Source organism: Anopheles marshallii, chromosome 3 (assembly GCF_943734725.1).
Source record: "Anopheles marshallii chromosome 3, idAnoMarsDA_429_01, whole genome shotgun sequence".
NCBI lineage: Eukaryota > Metazoa > Arthropoda > Insecta > Diptera > Culicidae > Anopheles > Anopheles marshallii.
The window spans coordinates 59,866,124-59,883,850 of record NC_071327.1 but is presented as its reverse complement, the minus strand read 5'-3'; the positions used below and the strand labels follow the sequence as shown (position 1 = coordinate 59,883,850).

The window sequence follows — 17,727 nt, the reverse complement described above, 5'->3', positions numbered from 1 at the left end:
ATGGCTGACCAGCAAGCAAGTGTTGAACAGCAGCAGGCAGCGCCACCTCCACAACAGCAGGCCGCACAGCAGCAGCCGCAACAGACGGTTTCCGGCGAGCAGCTGCCACAGTCACAACCTGCCCCGTCTCAGGATGCCGGTCAGAAGCCGGCTGCTGCGTCCGGCACCGCACCTTCAGCCGCTGCACCGCCACAACCGCAGAAGGAGATCATTGCCACGAAGGTAACCGGTGTGGTGAAATGGTTTAACGTGAAGAGCGGTTACGGTTTCATCAACCGGGGCGACACGCAGGAAGATGTGTTTGTACATCAATCCGCAATTGCGCGAAACAACCCAAAGAAGGCTGTCCGCTCTGTGGGCGATGGTGAGCAGGTCGAGTTTGATGTGGTCATCGGGGAGAAGGGCAACGAGGCGGCCAACGTAACCGGACCGCAGGGCGAACCGGTGAAGGGCAGTCAGTATGCGGCGGAGAAACGTCGAGGCTTCCGTCACTGGTGGCAGAAGCGTGGCCAACGCCGCCCTGGACAGACCCGTGGCAAGGACGGTCAGCTGGAAGGTAGTCAGGGAGATGGCCAGCAGCAGAACGATGGACAGATGCAGCAGCAGCAACAACAACAGCACCAACCACAACAGCAGCAACAATCTGTCAACAAGCAGCAGCAACAACAGCAACAACAACCTCGTAGATACCGCCCACGTGGACGTGGTGGATACGCATCCTACTACTCCCGTCCCGCTCCCCGTGGACCACGTCGCGACATGGTGATGGGTGACAATGGTCAGATGGACAACAATATGATGGATGATAATGGTGGAATGCGCGGCCAGGGTGGTCGTGGTGGTGGTGGTCCGCGCCGATTTTTCCGACGCAACTATCGTAGCGGTGGCCGCGGTGGTGGCATGGGTGGTCCACCCGGACCGCGCCGTGGTGGCTATCGACCGGACTATCAAACCGACTACCAGCAGAACGGTGGTGGACAAGAGCAGATGGCACCGCGTCGTGGTGGCGGCATGCAGGGACGCGGTTCCGGCGGTCGTGGACGATTCCCGCGCCGTGGCCGTAACCCGCAGCGTCCGCGCAATGATGGTGGCGTTAATAACTCCGTTCAGAACACTACCACCGAGAGCTCGGCATAAGGCGGCAGTCTAATATACGCCCCCTGACCACAAGATGCCCAACCACTAACCTGCATCACCATCATAACCGCTCGAGTAACAACAGAGACGGAATGGCCTGCGACTAATATCATCCTTTATATCGCGCGGCCAAATAACACGCACCGAATGAACGAACAGCTCTCGAATCACTCCAAAACCATCGCACGATCGATCGATCTCTCAACGCTGGCGGATGAACAACATCGTCGGTAAATGGATCAGTGCCCAACGCGTTTGGCACCGTGTCCACTTCTGATCCGCAGGAAACGAAACTGCGTAAGTACAAGCTTGAACAACACCATTATGCTTTTCTATCCGTATTGCGCACTCGGTATCCTTACTTCCATTATCGTGTTTACGTAGAAACAGAAGCAAACAATGCAAGAACAAGAGAAAGCGAGCGCCGTGCACATAAGTTGTGTAATTAATATCCCAACAATCGTAATTCTCGGGCCTTTGTTTCGGTGCGTGTATTTTCTGATAAAAGAAAATGAAATATGAGAAAAAGGAATACAAATATGGAAGAGCGATTATATTATTTAAAAACAAGCGAATAATGAATAACAATTAAACATAAAAAAACATACATTGCACTATCCTTTACTTGAGCAGCAAGAGAAGCGTACTACTAGTAAAAGAAAATTCACCAGTAAAGGAAAACGATCCGACAGACAAAGTAAAATCAATTGGCTAAGAGAAGCGGAGAATTTCTCGATTGAATGTAACAACGGCATTCATAATAGAACCAAGTAGCAAGATCCCTGGGAGTGAGGAAGATCGTATAGAAAGCCTGCTAATTTAAAAGTAATATCAAGATCAAGTATATTTTCTGTCGCTGCTGCTGAGCGCGCGCGTCCTCAGCGAACATCATCCTTCCATCGGCTGGAGGACGACCGCGCACTGTGTGTATAGGGAAACGAAAATTGGAACGTAACACCTAGAAAAAATACCAACCCTAAGTAAGTAGCGCGCACAGGCACAATCGGTAACATTGCCGCGTACGAGATACAGGACCCCGATCGTCTCGTACCCGAAGCATCAATGAATGCTGCACATGAGTAAAATGATAAACTACGTTCAGCGAAAGTTTCGCTAGAATAGACGATAGGTATGAAGCATAGGGCTGGGCTTGTTCCGTGTTTGGTGTGTTTGTTGTATAAGTGAACATATATGCGGCCAAAGGTTTCCTATCAGGTGTGTGTGTGTGAAAGAGAACGGAAATATTACGCCATGGTTCCAAACATTGCAACCACAACTTCAACTACGCGACAAAACAGTAAAATGACTTGCTACCCCACACACACAGCCACAATTTATAGCTGCTACTATTTGAATTTCGGTTCATCATTTCATATGTCTACATTTTCAATCATTTTATGCTTCAATTTGTCCACCCACCTCGAAATACGGTGTTCTACGGATATATCTCCCTGTTTTGAACAGTGCCGCGGGAGATGATCGTAGTAATTTGGAACATTTGTTTTTTTGGAAGATCGCTTGTAGCAACTTCCTGCAAGAGAAAATTGATGATGAAAAAGGTAACAACACGATAAAAACAACATACACACAAGAAATTTGATTTAATACAGGCAAACAACAATGCAAAAACTACTAAATATGATAAGCAGGCAAACTCGAGAAATGAAACCATCAAGCAAAGATGAGTCACTCTCTCTCTAAGTGTGTGTTTTTGTGTGTGAAAAGTACGGCAGACAAGAGCTAATTAACCAGGGAAACATTTGAGTAACAATAAGTACGTTTGAGTTTTGAGCAATGATTGTCAGTTTGAAGTTAAATAACATATTAGTAGAAAAGAAAACAAAAAAAAATAGAAGAAAAAAGAGCGGAAAAAATCAGCAGTTGGCAAGTGTAACGGGGTTTGGAATGAGGAAGTTTGCAAGAGCATGAAAAGATAAATTGAAGCAAAACCCGTTCCAGCCTCGTAAAAGGTTTGCAATAGAACTTATTCTACACTAAATGATAAAACATAACATTGCAACAAAACAAATGAAACAACCTAACCACACTAACCAATGCACACACCACGGAATTCACTGTAATAGAAGAAGTAATAGAAGGAAAAGTAGCCAACAACACAGCAACAGGGTTTTTTTTTAAAGCGGAAACACAAAGCCAGTGCAAAAAGAAAAAAACATACCCCAAGAACTCGCCAAAAACTAGGCAAAATAAGGCGGTTTGGCGGTGATAAAACAAGGCGCCTCGCTGTCGGACAATTCGGGGATGAAAGGAACATCAAAGCAACATCGGTCCCATACACAGCAAGCTACGCTTTCGATCACGTGTCGTAGTAGTCCGCCATTTTCTATCATCTATCCCCGCCTCGGTGGTAGTGTTGTGCAACCGGAGAACGATCGTGTGGTTTGCTTTGCATATGCGAAGGATGCGTTCAGGTATTTGTTTTTTCCTGTTTCTCCCTGTGTAGGTGTGTGTGTGTGTGTGTGTATTAGGTTTTTCATTTTCCGACTTGACTTTCCTAGTAGTTTTCTGTGTTTTTTTATTAATTTACTTACACCAAAACAACCACGGCCGTTTGTGCGTTATAAGATTGTGTTTTGTGTTCAATCTTCCCAGCTTACAAATCATTTTATCAGCGCTACGTCCTTACCTTAGCATAAGATCGTACAAATGGTTGATTGGATTTATTGCTTTTTTTAAAACAAATTGTGTTTTTATTAATGCGACTCCTCGTAAACACTACTACCATCAAGCAACACACCGTGCATGGGATTAGGGCAGTACAATCCATTCTTCTCTACCGGCATTATCAACGCCCAGCTAATCACGCATTCCTCCAACGCGCGTGTATCAAAATAGACAGCAATTCCCCCAACCGGCAGTGTGTGTATATGTGGGAATTGGTAAGTGGCTCTGTGAAATGAGCAGGAGGATATTTATAGCATTTGCGGGAAGTCTCTCGAAAAGAAGCGAGACCCGCACTGTCCCGCACACTAGGCAGGCTGGGCTTGTTGGTGTATCACAAGCATATGCGTGTGCGGTTCCGGGTTTCCCTGTGGCGGATTCTCTTCAAAACAGGCGAGTTGTTAGTGTGTGATGATTATTTTTCTAAAGAACGGAGAACTGCATTATGCTGCAAAAGTTTTAAACTTAGGAAAGAAGAAGATACATGTTTTTTTTTCATTTCTCCACGCCCTAATCCCGTGCTTGAGGCAATTTTTATCTAGAGAGTGTAGTTAAGGTTTGTGTTTTGTTTTACCATTTTCCACACCGTTTGATGGTATAGCAGGAAATTACATATTGAAGTGTTTAGTGACAAACAAACAAAAAAAAACAACAACAACAAATTATTAATACACATTTAACTGTCTCTGTAAGCTAAGCGTGGTAGTGGAGCAAAAACAAAGGTGAAAAAAAGTGAAATTGCATGAAGAATGTGGGGCGAAACTAAAAAGAAACATACAGAACGATAAGTTTAAACAGAACAAACCATAAGCAACTGTACGCTCGCCACTATTGCTCTTTAATGAACAACAAACCAGAGGCAAATAAATCGAGCAAGTAACATTAGGAAAAAGAGTGGCATAAACTAACGCGAAAAAAAAACACAATTACATCTTACAATAGTTTAACCACATAAATAAGCAGGATTCTGTAGAATTATAAACATCGGTTGCAGGCAGGTTGTTTTGATTGTTCAAACAGATATACAACTACATACATTTATTATCTACCAAGAACCAGCACATGTAATTTCTCGAACATTTGATATATACATTTGAAACCAAGAGGTCGAAAGAGAGAAGGCAATGCAAAGCAAATTTGCAAATAATATATCATAAATGAACGAAAACAAAGCAAAAAAAATCACCTAAATAATGAAACCAAGCAAACACACTATTGTACACTAGAAATAATATGCGTGAAACAGATGAAGAAGCAACAGTAAAAAAAGAGAGCTAAACAAGAGCAGAACGCGAACGTTCAGCATGGTGTGTTGGTGGAAGGCCAAGCAAAATGTGAATCATTGAAAAATGGAACCAGTTTGCCTGTACGCGAAGAAATGTGTGCAAAAAAAAAACAATGAAAGAGCAAGAATGCAGAATGAGGAAGCAAATACTATGAATAACTAATAAATAATATGCAATGTAGTGTGTGAACGCCACTTAGAAACAGCAACAACAACAAGTAAACCACCTTGTAGAACTACGGTGGATATAAGGAGCAAACAAAAAAAAAAAGAAAAGAAACACAACATACGGTAAACGAATACCAGTTAATATACCAAGCATATAAGAACATCCTCGAATGAGAAGAACGTATATATAAAATGGGGGTGTAAAGGAAAATAAGACGGCAAAAATTATTGTTATTAAACACTACCAAACACTATACACGATAATGGAAGAGCAATTCGATGCGATGATCGATCGTACCCAACAACACAAGGAATGAGATTCGAGAGAGTGAAACACAAAGCCCAACGAGAATTTAAAAAAAAAAACCCCCGGCGATGGTGAAAACATCCACAGGAAAATGTCACAGAACATCCAGACGATATGCTGTGTGCACCCGTTGTAAAATGGCAAGATGACGATTACGTTTCTTCGGAACGTGTGCAAAGCTGCGAGAACACGCGAGAGTGCTACACCGGAAACAATGTCGAAACTTGTAAAACAGAAAAAAGCAATAAAAAAATCGAAAAACTTCATCTATCGGGTTCCAGGATGGTTTGCAAAAGCGCTTTATATCACACAATGCCAAAAAAGCTATAAAAAGGTTCGGTATTTTCCAGTGTTATATTTAGTGGCTAGTTCACACACGTGTCACGTATCACAATTTTGATCTTACTAGTTAAGGTCTGATGGGGGTTTGGGGATTTAGATGTATAGCGATCCATCGGCCGGACCGAGGTAGTGTAGCGAGATGAGCAATACATCGATCAGCGTCCAAACGCCCAAACCACCGAAGCTGAACAGTTTACCGATGCCTTCCTGCCAGTGGCCAAGAAAGAACCGATCCGCACCGAAACCACCGAACGTGATGCTTACGATCAGGGTCGTTACCCACCGGTAACCTTGCGTCCAGTTGCAAGGGATCTTCTTCATGAACGTACGATGGCCCATGCACAGCAGCTCCGGATGCACGGTACAGTTGGTTTTGTACTGCGAATCGATCGAGTTGCAGCCACCCTTCTGTTCGCAGTTATGTTCCCAGCGTTCCGTTTGGTAGCAGTACCGGCAGATCATCGATCGTTTGATCTCGTTCTGGGCGGCCGTCTTCAGCTTGTCCACGTGACAGTTCACGTTCGTTTTCGGCAGACAGGTCACGTTTATCTCCGCACCGTACACACACTGTGGATTGTACGTGCACTGCAGGCACGAGTTGGGAAGGTCTGTACAGAGTGTATCGTTAGGGCAGTGGCTCGTGTCGGAGGAAGATTTAGACTGGAGAAAATAGATGCAACAAACGGTGTCAAGAGTATCCAACACATTGGAGTACGGGTATTGATGCTTACATTAGAGTTTATAGTTACTGCTGAACGGTCTGTATCGGAGCTGATTTTTTCCAGCTTGGTGGGCTAAAAAGGAACAGAGAATCAAATAAATTTTGATACCGTGTAATAATGTGTGTTTTTACTTACAGTGACTTCAGGATTGTTGGAATTAACGGCTAATTAGGATGGAAAGGAACACCCGTCATTGAACTTTTCGAGCAACATTCGGAAGATTTGTTTTTTTTTTTTAAATTGCAGTACTTACATGACTGAGTGATTCGTATGTGCGAAAGGATTAGCGACATCATTAGAAAAACCACCGATTTCCAATTTAATCGGATGCATCGTCCCTGAAGAAGACTGGGTAACATATTGTTGTGATAAAACTTTTGTATTTCCAGCAATTTACACAATTTGAGCTGCTGAGCGAATGACACAGGTTTGTTTATGTTGTGTTTTTTTTTTATGGAGCGGTTTGACAAACAGTGCGTGCTGTTTGAGTAGGTGCGTAACGCATAACGGTATCCATATTGTAAACCTGAATGATATCTAAAAAACTATTCGGTTTGCATGGGTTGTACTAAATTATATATAATCGAAAATCTAATTGGTTGTAATACAGTAACAGCGAATAGTGTGTGATTAATATCTCTCTATGTACTTGAAGGTTTGAAGTCATGCAACTTGAAATGCTTACTAACTTGAATAATTTTTTATCCGCCGTTACTCTTTCATCACATTCGATGAAAAAACTTGGTCACAGCTAGTCACAAGTTAGTTTAACATAAATCCGATTTAGTTGATTACATTTTTATTTTCCAGATAGTTAATTCGCTTAAATTTTATGTAAAATAAGGTAAACGTGTTTACGATATGACCTGATTTTCGAATCCCGTATGTCCTAGGATTATGATTCTAGTTTCGTCGAGAAGATAATTTTAGACTGATTCCATCAGGTCAAGGCACAAGTGTATCATCAGCCAATTAAGACCGAACCAACCTTCGTTCACGTACACCACTGTAGAAATAGCAGAAACCAGCAGCTGTCAATCTTATTGTTCATTATTATTCATTCAACGATTTGTCAAACACGGGCTCGCTACGAGACCTGCTCTTCAACACACCTTGGTCAGATGTGTTTGTTTTCGCTGCTGGCAACGAGGAGAGGTCCACTGCGCGAGAGCGAGTTTTTCCGTGTGAAGTTTTCCAACCGCCGTACGGGTGTGCAGGTACCATTTTTTCGCGTGTGCGACCAAAGACGGCCAGAGTGTTCCCGTGTGCGGCTGCTGCTGTACGGTAGTGTAAAGTGTAAACACAAAATTGTCTGTAAAAAAAGTTCGTGCGTGCGTACGGTGAATGAAATCGTGTATGTGTTTTTTTGTTTCTTTTTTCCGTTTTTGGGTGTTGTCGAGAAAAAAAAGTGTTTGGTGACAAATCGCTTTTTCGCACTCGTTTCGTCGTGCGGTCAATGGGCGCTCGAGCTAAACACGCGTAGTAGAACTAGCCGAAGAAAAGCAGCAGCGAGAAAGAACAAGTAAATAGCGTGCAAGGTGAAACAAATGTCTTCTCCCTCGGTGACGTTGGTGTAAAAGTGTTGTTTTTTTTTATTAGTAACGAGATATATGAAAGGGTCCTTTTTGGTGTTGAGAAGAACCGGCATGAACTCTGTAGGGGACCAACACACACGACCCCCGACACCCAAGCCGAGTGTGCGTGAAGGGTTAGTTTTTATCATCCTACCCATCCGCCACCTACAAAGGCTGGTGCGAAAGAATGAAATGCGTAGGAACGAAAAATGCACCTTTCGTGCCACCGTCCGTTGCTTTTCCAGGAAAAGACGGGCCCTGACATGCCAGTGAAGACGCAATATGCGCGCGTGTGTTTGTGTGTCTCTTTGGGTGCGATAAATTGTGCAGTGTGTGCGGGAAGTCCCTTTGTTGTGATTGTCCAGCTTCAAGTAGAAGTCGACAACAAAAAATGTGGGTTGTTTTTTCGCCATTCGCGGTGAATGTTATGCGAGAAAAAGAAAAATCTGTGACTGTGATAAAAAATGCCTGTCCTCTTACACAATCCCTCCAATTTTGGGGTGTTTCCATCAAATTCCCGTAGGGTGATTCATTCTTCGACAAGTCCATCACACAAACCCCTTTGACCGAAGGGTAGCTTCTCGTGTTTGCAGCTGTTTGCAATCAAAGTGGGCGATGAAGGTGATGTGTGCCGCTTGCTACAGAGATTTCTGTGAACCTTCTTTCCTCCATGGGGTGATGTCATTTTTCTCTGCCTTGGAAAATTCATTGCGTTTCAGGGTCATGGGTGATGGAGGGGGGGCGATTGTACACGAAGAAAATGTACAATGTTTTACGCAAGCGGCGTTGCATCTTCGAAGCAGCCGCAACAGAAAAATGTACACCTGTGTAGCGAAAAACAAAAGCGGCAAGTAATTACAAACACAGCCGAATGAAACAATCCTTAATCTGCATTCGATATTGTTGTGAGCAGCGCGAAAGTAGGTGGCAACGGACAGAAAGCAACAAAAACAGTCTTCTTGCCAATTCGCAAATCCCGCGAGACGGGCAATTTCATAAATCGTATGCAAATTGGATGCATTCGGCGTCCGTACGGTGTTGTTGAGCTTTGGTTACGCCCGCAGTTGCTGCTGTTCGGCTTCTTGTTGGGCGCTTTACTTTCTTCGCTTTCCGGTCCTTACCTGTAACTAAACAGTAAGGCAACAATTCGTGCAAAATTTCTCCCACTTTTACCCGCCGGTGCGAGCATAATCGATTGGAAAACGATTGAGTTGGCCACGAATCTGAAATCTTCCGTCCCTCTGTTACTCTTGAATTGTGAAATTCATTACCTTTTTGGGCCCTTCCCTTCGGTACCTATTCCATTTCCAGAGCCAACTGTGTGCAGCAGAAGAAAAAAGTGAGTTGTGTGTTGAAAACGAAATGTTACAGTGCGAAAAACGGCAGTGAGTTTTTTTGTTTTCGTGCCCATCATCTCCACCATTGCACCATCTGTGCGCATCGGTCCAAAGATGGTTTGCAGATTTTAAACGTGTGTGTGTGTTTGTGTCCCGCCGGAAGCGAAGTGTTGTGAAAAGCTGTAACCGATCGCGAACCTCCCCAACATCAAAACTTCACAACGCCGCCAAAGGTTCGTCGGAGGTTGTTACATTCGTCGACAGTCAAATCGATCAACTACGCGATCGAATCGACGGAAACAATAGGTGGAATTTGTTGCGGCTAACAACCATTACGGGGAAAAAAGGTACGTACTGAAACGGTGTAATGATAAAAAAGGGAAAGGAGGAAGTGATCTTTTTCGTTCGATATTTACTTTTAGGTTCGAAGATGTCGGTAGGAAAAAGACAACTATTTGAGGGTTGCGAAAATATCGAATGAATCCTGCCGGAGGATCGCTAAAAAGATGAAGAATTTTATTTGAGCCACTTTGAGACGCATTCCATCGCTAATGGTCTCACCCTTCGCCAGAAAATGGTGTAATCACTTAATCCGGTTAGGCATCTGTACGCCATTAGTAAGGTGCCCGCCCGTTGAAGAACTCAATCTCCAAAGTACACGACGTACGGGCAGCTAACCTTAAAACAACAACCGGTCCCGGTTTGGTCCGGAACCAGTTTTTTTTCCTTCTCGAGGAAAGCCACGGGGAAGCCTTCCATTTCGGAACGCAGAAGTTACGTCGGGGCGTCGCGAATTTGCGACCATTTCTTTCCCCACATGCGCTAAATCCCATCCAAAAGCGGCCTGTTTTTGCTCTCTCGTAGTGTTGGTGTACGCAAAAAAAGAGGTATAAGGTTTTTATCATTGCGCGGTTTTGCGGTTTGCGCATCGCCTTGACCTTCGGGTCGGTGGGTGTACGTACACGGCACCCGTAATACCGTAATGGTCGTAATGGTCGCTACACACAATGACAACACTTCGCACATAATCGCGATCGGGAGCGGGTGAAGCTTGCCGGGGAAAGGAAGGAAGTAACGTATTAATGGATTTGTGTATGTTCGTATTTTTAGGTCAGCTCGTCACAAAATTCTGCGGTGCGATGCAATACGCGCGTGGCTTGGTGCACGCAACGGCGAGCGGATTTTTAAGCATTCCTGACGCATTCCCGTGTTGTGGCGTATTTGAGGGAAAAAGAAAACGCCTAGAATGTCTTCTAGACAAAGTGCGCAAAGCGTATGCTGCTGGACTAAAATCCCTTAGAAAGGATGTGAAGCGGAATTGTAGAGGGTCGTCCCTTTGTTGGTGTGAAGTCATCGACACAACCCGACACCAATTAGCTTGATTGTGATGCAGTAATCCGCAGTCATTCGTATGGATTACGTGGCGCGTTTGTATCTGTATCGTTTTTTTTTTAATTCGTAACCGAGGAAATATCATTTTAAGCACCCAAAAGTTAAGAATATTCACACACACAAAAAGAGACCGATAATTATAAAATATTTATGTAAAGCATTAGCTGTCATATGAGATGTGGATGGTTCCATTTATGAAAACCGATTTCCATCCCAGTAGGCGCATAAGCGAACCATCCAATCATCTCCAATTTGAATTCTCCAAAATTGGTACGAACGGCCGGTGGATCGGTGCGTGATCATCATTATAACGATTGCTTTGTAGGCTACCAATGCTCGTATAATGATGGCAAACGATCCGAAAATCGTCGTTTAGTAATCTCGCTGGATTACTCGGCATATCTGCTACCACCTTCGTAACGATATGATAGTAATAATCCATAACGGAAGACGGTACCCGACGCGCGGTGCACGTTCGCTGCTTTAACGGAGCTGTGCCTCGTTGGTTTCTGGTGCATCGAATTGGTGTGCAGTGGAAATGGGAGAGTTTCTGAAGAGATGAAGTTAAGCGTGAAGGAAAAACCAGTTGATACAGTCTAAAATCTTCTTTCCTGCTTGTTAAAGTTCAGCACAACTTATTGGGCGCAAGCGTCGTTGCTTTTATGCACTTAATTTCCAAACAACATCGGATGGCGTTTAGGGAAGGAATATGTCAGCGGGTGTACCCATGTACCGGTTACCTGTAGCATTACACTTTTCAGTGTTCAGTTCTGTTAGGCGGACAGTCCAAGGCAGTCGTACGAAAAGAAGGGGAGTCGCGTTATGTAGGAAGGAACTGGTTCTTCGGTTCCGCGTGTCCCAGTTCTTGGCACTGCAGTTTCGGTGTTTAGTTGCCTGACGACACGCGACAGCTTCGTACCCAGCAACATTTCCCCGTATCTCAAGGCCAACAAACACGAAACGAAAGGAAGGGACGGAACTGCACGGATTCCGTATGTTGTTGCATTAACGACAGTGTTGGGAGACGTTGAGGAATTGTGACAGCCGGGAACGGTTTCATGAAACGCCATTTCATAGCATATTCAAGCCGGTAAGGTGTAGGAAAGATGCTGAGTTTCGATTTTGTTATACACTGCGGTGATGCAGACACACGAGACGAGTGAATGGTTTAGCGCAGGGATGAATTCATAAATGATGGACAAATTATGCATTTACCGCTATTGTGTTGCTTCTTTTGCGCCGCCACGTGCACGCCACCCCCCCTGGTGCATGCCGTCCGGCGCGAGGCAAGCTGAGGTGAGAAGAAAACGATATTGTTTATGCGAGTACGACCGTCGACACGTGCGCCAATGGGGGATAGGGGGGTTTTGCTTATTGCGCCTGAAGAACGAATGAATTTTCATGCCTATTCCAGCTCATAAAGATGGCGAAGTAGAAAATGGAATGGAACGGTTTGCAGTAATACTGCTTCTAAACATCACCCCGCGCGATTGCACTGGGTTGATAAGGAAAAAAAGCGGGGGTAATAATGATGCATTTTAAGAGGTATCGTTTAAAGGAGTTAAGATAAAGTAGAGACGATTGGATAAGACTTTAAACTAGTTTGATTTTATCTTAATCGTATTTTATTCTTCTATTTTATCCACCCATGGAGCAACAGCTGGACATCACTGTATTACTTGGCTTGATTCTAGAGTGTCTCGGCATTTTAGACTTCCGAAGTTACCCATCCGTTTTAAGATGTCTTCCAATATTTGTGCTGCTATGAGGCTGTACAGGTTCCTTTTTGGTAGGGAAATTATTTCACGCATTCCATCCCAATTAGACGCACTTCTAACATTTAGTGCCCAACGCCACTCGATGAATTCGCTCCCAAAAAAGGGAAGACAGCCTAATAAGAGTGTCCATATTGAGAAGGGTTATTAACAACTACAATAGAGCCACTTCCATTTGATAGAGTTCCTCTGCCATCACCTCCACCTAAGGTGCGGTACATCGGGTCCAGCTTTTCTTTACATCAGAACCGGAGCTCTCCCTCTCGTTGACGGTGAAATGACTTCCTGCGTTACCGTATGAAAACCGGTGCACTTTCCATTCACGCACCTGGTACACTCACACACGGCCTTCAGGTACTTCGGTGACCGATCGGTGTGCAGTGTATGTATCTGGTTTGTCTGCATAAATCTCACCCGCAGCGGAACTTCACGGGCTCCACGTACTCCTTCGAATTTCCGAGTCCTTGAACAAGTACCGCAAGGTGAAGTCATTCCCTGAGGCGTACACGTCCATCAGCTGTCAATTTCATGCATCATCAGCGGGGCTGATCCCCGGCCAGACAGACTGGAAGCCGCACCGTCCACCATCGTATGGGAACGATTAAGAAACGCTCGATGTTGTGCCGCAGCCTCACTTCCATTGCTCATTAGGCGAAGGCTGATGAGCACATGGACCAAGCGGCTCGCTTATCGAAGAAAGCGGATCGCGGAAATTAGCTGCAGTTCGTAGACGACGGTCGGCAAACGGGGGATGGTATTTGCCATCGCGTGCAGATGGGTTGGTGGTGGATGGTGCGATGTTCACTGGGTTGGTCTATTTGGATAGCTGGGATTTGCAACGTCACGCCGTGCCCCCCCGGCCGGTTCAGACACTCTCAGGCATTCGGACACAGGTGCGGAGTGGAGTGGATCAAGTTGACCAACGAGTATTTGTTTACGAAGCGAGTATTAGATGCACAAAATTCCTGGTACCGTAGACATTTCATAGCCGTGGTGTGAGTTTACTCCACTTTTAGTCTAATTATTTCTCCGGTGATTTAAATATTTTCCTTGCCGATTTTCGTGTGGTGCAGAAAATTGAAGATATGCGAGTCTTTTGTCCGTTTTTGTATGAAAACACAGTGCAGGAACAGTGAGGTTCAAATTGTTTTACCACCATGCGTAAATGAAGATAGTTATGGGTCAGACAATCCTTTACCTCTTGCCATTCAATCGTGCCTTTTATTGTTTGACGGAAACAACAGCCGATATTTCATTTCCAAGCCACATTGCTCCAGGGCAACACGTATGCGTTTTTTTCCGCACTTCGTTTTACAACATCAATCACCCGGCATATTTCGGGTGGGCAACATGGGCCGGCAGGCGATCAAGGTGAAGTATCAGGAGAAGACAAAAAAAAAAGGTTATTAGGTGCGATTGTATAAAAATGAGAGAAAACACACGCGTGTGAAATGCGCCCGAACGGCACACGTCGGTGGTGGGACGCGGAACGCAGCAAGTGGGATCGTAAAGAAATTGGCAAATTGGTGCAATTTCACTCGGATGGGGCCACCACTAAATGGAAACACTGATACCGCTTAGTTTTTAGCAGAAAGTGCCACTAATAGACTTTACAACCATTAGGTGTATGTGTGAGTGCGCTAGTGTACCACCTCGACCAGTCGCTTATTTTACAGTTGCGCACACATCGGTGCCGTTGGGGACGATGATTAGATGCGTCCTGAAAACTCCCCGGCGCACGGTGCTTACTATGGAGCAGCTTATGCACAAAAAGGCGATCCTAGTTGGGTAACAAAAACAAAATAAATAGCGATATTATACACCTAACTCCTTTCCGGCTGCCAACGTATACAGGTGGATTGTGTCGACCGATCGACAAAGAAAGGGCGGGCTCGGGAAATTGGTTTGCCACCGGATGCACCACACAGCAAAGTGTCGTGAAATGGGATGCAATTTGCGATTGGGGCCGGTGGGTGTACAGGCCGTGCAAAATTGATTGAGGAGCTTTTTGCTGTCGGTGCTCATTACATCCAAATGCTCTACTCTGTTGGGTGGATTGTTTGGATGAAAAACACTTTGTGGGTGTGATGTTTTTCATCAATTTAAGGTGGATTTGGATGTTTCAACTTCAGCTAAGGTGAATTATACTATGTTATATCTATGAATTTAATTTGAAGTTGTTAAATGAAGAATTTTCATATGAAAAAGCCTTAATGGTTTGAGAATCTTTGGTCATTTCAAGAAAATTCCAGATTGAAATGTATTTTTTGTTTAGGAGATAAAATCTATGTCTAGAATCATTTGAATTGTCAAAAACAGGCTCAACTTCTGCTGGCCAGAGATCTGTCAAAACATTTCAAAGATTTTTTTTTCTCTTGGTACGTTAAGTTGGATTTGGATGTCCGAGCTACAGTTAAGATGACTTTCCTATGCTAAATCTACGGATTTAAGTTGAAAATCTAAAAACCTTAAATAGTATGAGAATCTATGGGGCATTCCAAGAATATTCCAGATTTCGTAATGTATTTCTGTGTTAGCAAAAGAGTCTATGTTTGGTTTGGTATGAAATGTCAAAAACAGGATCAACTTTTGCTGGCCAGAGAGCTATTAGAACCATTGAATGTATTAAAAGGTTAATTTCTCTTGGTACTTCAAGTTAGATTTGGATGTCCGAGCTTCAGTTAAGATGACTATCCTATGTTATATACTCGAATTTAATTTGAAGGTCTAAAATGAAGCATTCTCATGTGATCAACCTTAAATGGTTTGAGAATCCTTGGGGCATTTCAAGAAAATTCCAGATTCTATTATTTTTTTTTTGTGTTAGCCAAAGAATCTATGTCTAGAATTGTTTGAAATGTCAAAGCAGTTCAACTTTTGCTGACCAGAGAGCTATTAGAACCATTAAACTTATTAAAAGTTTCATTTCTCGTGGTACTTTAAGTTGAATTTTTTATATCAATTTGATCTAAAGAGCTGTCAAAACATTAAAAGGTTTATTTCTTGTGGTAATTTAAGTGCGATTTGGATGGCCCAACTTCAGTGAATTTGAAGATCTAAAATGAGGAATTCTTATGTGAAACACTTTAAAGTGAGTGAAAATCTTTAAGGAATTCTAACAACATTCCAGTTTCTAAGATGTATTTTTGAATTAGAGGAAGAATCTATCTCTAGAATTGTTTGACACGAGAAATACAGCTCGACTTCTTCGACTGGCGTAGAGAGCTGTCAGAAGCAGTAAACCCACTTATCTGCCCAGTTTCCGATCTCGACACGCTGTATGACGATTTCGTTCGTCGGTCCGTCCGGTGAACCGAGGGCTGATAATTGGCAGTGCAGCTACGGTGCTGGTCATTGGCCACAGACGATTGCATGAACCGGTAAGACTGCAGCCGATGAAGATTGCATGCAGTAAAACAATAACCCACCGTGCGCCGAAGTATCTACACTCGGCGCTGCCCGCGAGTTGGGCCTTCGTTGTGGCCAATGGAGCTGAAATTATGAACAGAATGCATCGCCAGCAGCGGGAGAAAAAAGCTGCACAAGCAAGAAGAAAGGAAAAAAGCCGATTCAAAGCACCAAAGAGAGAGATTACGAGCGGATCGTTCAAGGAAGCGATCGCGATGTCTTCCTTCTCCGCGTAGCAACACTGCCCAAGCTGTTGTTATGGTTCATGTTTGAGTGTTGTTCAAGATGAAGTGGATACTGGGGGGTTTTTTTTTGCGCACGTCTTCACGCTTTACTCATTCTTGGATTTATTCATTCATTAACGTTTCAAAAGTTAGGTGATTTTACACATGCAACAACCTGCCACCGGTTCACCGGACATAGCCGGCCGCGCGCGCCCGGCCCTCTTCATTGGTCTGCATTTTAAGCGATTTAATGCTCACGGACCGGGCGTAAGCATTAACAGTGGGGAACGCGAATAAAAAAAACACAGCAGGCCCACTAGTCCCGCCAATATGGCACGCCGTGTAGATGATACATATTTGCACGGCGGCTAAAGTTGGTTGCGCGCATCCAATCGTTGTGTTCTAAGTTAATTACCTTACATGTTGTTCGGTGCCGTCGTTTCGTTCCGACCGCTGTCCCACGATGGTTGGGTTTAGCTTAATTACCATCTCTAGCGAGGTGAGACGGCGGAACCGTGTGTGTCCGAGGTGGCAACCGCTCGATAGTTCCAATGAGCAACCGGAGCCGGAGTTTGGTATCGCAGCGCTGTTCAAATGATCGATTTACCGCCGTTGAAGCAAAGTAGACGAAAGGTTGAAAAATGAGCTACAATGTTGGCAAGACAGAATAAATTGCTAGATTCTGCCGAAGGGAACGATCGTCTAAGCTCACCCGACTCACAGTTCTTGGTTTTTGTGCATAGAATACGATTTTTTTTTGTGAAAAACACTAAACGCAATAATGGTTGTGGGATTGGAAATGAATGGGTCTTCCTTAACTTCCTTATGGTAGCTCACTGCGGAATGCTCACCAGATGGAAGTGCGTCAGAATTCTTTTCCAAACTGTATGCCATTACGGGGTTTTTTGTTTGTTGTTCCCTAACTTTACCACAGCGGACCATTCGCGTGGGCATTTAGGCGGGCCTGGTACCGGGCCGGGATGTCGCGCCATAGATGGAGTCGGATGGGTTGGTTTGCCGTTGGGTGGGTTGACGTTCAGGTTGCAAACGGTTTTTATGCTGAAACCGAGGAAACCTTCCTTCTCGCACACTCACACACCCTTCACGAGCCTTCGAATAGCCGATCGATTGAATGTTTCCGTGTGGGATGATTGGTGAATGTTAGCAAACCTCAGAAATTGGCACAATCTGTGGATGTGATCTATTTTTTTGTACGAAGGAGGTTAAAGTGGAGGTGATTCTTGATTTGGTGTAGGAGATGTTTTTGTTTTATTATCTTGTTGTAAAGTTTAATGAGAAGAAATAGGTTTGATAGTCTTTGGTGGACATGTATTTTGGTCGAAAATTGTTGGATTAGATGCTTGTTCGGGGTTG

At 44.1% G+C, this 17,727-nt stretch overlaps 2 protein-coding genes across 2 annotated transcripts; one reads left to right on the top strand and one right to left on the bottom strand.

Moving 5' to 3' along the window:
• LOC128711507 (Y-box factor homolog) lies at positions 1–1,137 on the top strand. Its single transcript, XM_053806386.1, has one exon. It carries the CDS (start codon positions 1–3, stop codon positions 1,135–1,137), a length of 1,137 nt encoding a protein of 378 aa, XP_053662361.1.
• A 4,877-nt stretch (positions 1,138–6,014) lies between these two features.
• Positions 6,015–7,002, bottom strand: LOC128712284 (TM2 domain-containing protein almondex). Its single transcript, XM_053807179.1, has 4 exons — positions 6,897–7,002; positions 6,779–6,807; positions 6,653–6,715; positions 6,015–6,581 (listed from the first exon to the last, which is right to left on the bottom strand). The coding sequence occupies exons 1-4, from the start codon at positions 7,000–7,002 to the stop codon at positions 6,015–6,017; spliced, it is 765 nt and encodes a 254-aa protein (XP_053663154.1).
• Between the last annotated feature and the right edge of the window lie 10,725 nt (positions 7,003–17,727).